The following is a 3035-nucleotide window of genomic DNA, read 5'->3' as shown; positions in this document are numbered from 1 at the left end:
GGGAAGCAGCGCAGCTCTGACTCTTTCGATGATCCCTTCAAAGCAGACTCCCTCGTGGAGGGAACTTCTTCTCGCTATTCCATGTATAACAGCGTCTCCCAGAAGCTTATGGTATGTCAGCGCTTGGGTTGGGTTTCTGAAGCTCCACCAGCAGAGTGAGAGAAGAGAGCTTGGATTGACATGAAAAGGAGAAAAGCGAGGGCATGAATTTTTCCTTTGCTCTTCAGCTACTGAAATTTAGTAGAGAGAGGGAGGTCCCCTTCTCAATAGAAACATCTATCCCATTTGAATCATCCATGGGAAGTGGCTCCCCAGGCCTGCTTCTCCTGTCCAGAGCTGCATCCCGCTTTGGTCTTCCTAGTAATGAATTCTTATCACGAGCACATGTGAACATACTTCCTTACCCGTGGATACGTGTTGAAGGAGCAGTACAGTCTTCCGTATTGCTTCCAAAAGAAGGCCCAGTTCTCCTTCCCAGCCTCCATTCCCCATTGATACGCCTCAAGAAGGAAGGTGAATAAATAGGAAGACCTGCTTACTTTCCTTATCGAACTTGAGTGTGTGTGTAAAGGTTAGAGGAATCCAAGTTTGCCTTCCATCTAGCTTCAGAAATATTATAGTTGACTCTTCCATTTTTTGTTGGATTCATTTAAGAATAAGAACTGCCACTTCTGAAGTCATAATCAGGATTCTAGTTTGGGGGCCACAGATTTTGCGGAAGTGGAAGATGGAGAGATTTGTGACTCAGTCAGCCTCTTTGACCTGGGGACAGACTTGTGGCTACTATTAGGAATTCCATCTGGCTCTTGAGCTGGTAATGCCCGTCCCATAGGGAATGCAGACCCTCTAGGGGGAATCAGGTCTTCTTAGGATTGCACTTCTTAAGATCCGGGGTTTGGGATTCGAGTCTCTGATTTTTGGGGTATGTAACTGGGTCCAGTGACTGTAGAGTTTGGCGTGAGCTTATAGACAGTTGTGAATTTTAAAAAAAAATGATTCTGTCCAGGATCTTATAATAATATCTTCCATACTTCAGTTTTACATGAAGCTATTTTCCAGTTAATCTCTTGATTTGGGTTCCTATTGACCCTCATTGTCCCTGCCTGGTAAGGCTGTTTGACCAGCTGAGGGTAAGGTAGAAGTTGCTGCTTGAAGTGGTTCCATTTTAAATTACGTTCTCTTTATCAATCCTTCAGTAAATCTACTTCTCACTTAATCAGATACATTAGCCAGAAGGGTAGTTGTTCAAATGTCCAATGAGATTCATTAGGTACTCTTGGCACTTTTCGTTAACAGCTGTGAGGTCCCTTCTCATTTATCCAAGCTCTGATTGCCCTAGACCGTCACCTCCAGAATAGACAGCCACTGAGCCCCCAGTTACACCACAGTTATTTATCCATGCTGCTTTCTTTATCAGGCCAGAGGGCAAACCTTAGGCCTTACTCGTCTGTATTTCTTAGGGTTTAGCACAATGTCTGGCACATGATAGGGGCTAAATAAATGTCTGTTTATTTTTATAACTGCTCCATTATTTTGTTTATTTCTATGAATGTTCCATTACTTCTCTCTTTCAGGCCAAGATGGGCTTCAGGGAAGGTGAAGGACTGGGTAAATACAGCCAGGGTCGGAAGGACATCGTTGAGGCCTCTAATCAGAAAGGTCGAAGAGGCTTGGGCCTGACGTTGCAAGGCTTTGACCAGGAGTTGAGTGTGGACTGGCGAGATGAGCCGGAGGTAACTGGGGTGGGGAGAAGGAGGCAGGAAAGCCACTTGTGTTTTTGGATGCATGCCTTTAAGTAGTCACAGTAACAAACTAGAAGTCTCCAGAGGCCATATGATCAGAATGCTTAGTGGGGGTTGAACTAGCCTCTTAACAGAAGGTCCTGGGGTTTCCAGAATTGAAAACAGCAGAATGGGGTTGCGGTGGGGGTGGGGGCGTGGATATAATAGGATGTGGATTTGTTTCCTTTTGCTGTATATAGGACTATCTAAGACCAGTAGGTAGAAGATGCTGGAAGGCAGAGTTTGTCTCCATAAGGAACTTGAATAGCTACAGCTTTCCACTAGTGCCTAAGATCAGGTACCTCACAAGGTGTTCTCTCTGCTGAAAGGATTCGGTGAGAACCCACTCTCCCATTGTGTGAGTGACTGGATCAGTTGACCCCTAACTGGATCAGTTGCCCCCTAAGGTCCTTACACCCCCACAGGTTTATGACATCCTGGTATCAAACAGGTGTGTGTTTATGCCATGTGGCTTTTTTATTGTGGGTTTAGACTGCTTACCTACTTGGGTACCAGTTTGTTTTAAGCCTGAATACCAAAAGGGACTCNACATGGAGCACAGGTTTGCAAGCTTACTTGGGTCTTGGACCCTTAGGGCCACCATAACTTTTTCATCATGCCCCTAGGCCAAAATAAATACCTGGCAGTTTAGTTTATTAAGTATTTAAGGTCTAAATAATAAGCATTTCTATCCTAATAGTAATAGATCTTTGAGAGAACAACATACATAAAATGAAAACAAGTTTTTTATTTTATTCTTAGATAAGCACGATAACTCATTAATGAGATGTGTATACGGTTGAGTACTATTGATATGTAACTTCTCAAGCCTTGAGATCAAATTGGACACCACCACCTTCATTTTCTGTTCTGAATTCCTCCTTGCTTAGAATTTATACCATTTTTAATTGGAATATACAGAAATGGTTAACCAAACTTTTGAGATACAGTCAATTTCCAAATTTGAGTGGGTTTGTTTGAGAAACTACCTGAGTAAAATTAACAGTGGGTTGAAATAGATTTCAAGTTAAGAGATTCACATTATCTATAAAGGAGCGGGAAAGAGCCAGTCACAGTGAATAGCTAGACTGTGGATCATCCTGCTTTTGACCAGGAGACAGGTAACCCACCTGCCTGGCAGCTGCTAAGGTGGCCTTATTTAGAGCCCTTTGGCAACAAGGATGTCAACAATGAAGATACTGGCTTAGCTTACTCAGGCCACCAGCTCTCTCCAGGAGCGCCAAGGTGCTGCTC

General features: G+C 43.6%; 1 protein-coding gene across 1 annotated transcript in view; it reads left to right on the top strand.

Annotated features, from left to right (window-relative positions):
* The window catches only part of CMTR1 (cap methyltransferase 1), a 49886-nt gene that overhangs the window by 11250 nt on the left and 35601 nt on the right, over nt 1-3035 (top strand). The window contains exons 6-7 of the mRNA XM_019666566.1: nt 7-111; nt 1575-1733. Of these exons, the coding sequence (XP_019522111.1) occupies nt 7-111; nt 1575-1733 (264 nt within the window). The remainder of the gene's footprint in view (nt 1-6; nt 112-1574; nt 1734-3035) is intronic.

This window comes from Hipposideros armiger, unplaced genomic scaffold (genome assembly GCF_001890085.2).
Source record: "Hipposideros armiger isolate ML-2016 unplaced genomic scaffold, ASM189008v1 scaffold_475, whole genome shotgun sequence".
Taxonomy (NCBI): Eukaryota; Metazoa; Chordata; class Mammalia; order Chiroptera; family Hipposideridae; genus Hipposideros; species Hipposideros armiger.
Note: the sequence above shows the minus strand (reverse complement) of the source record. Positions and strands in the feature narration are given on the sequence as shown.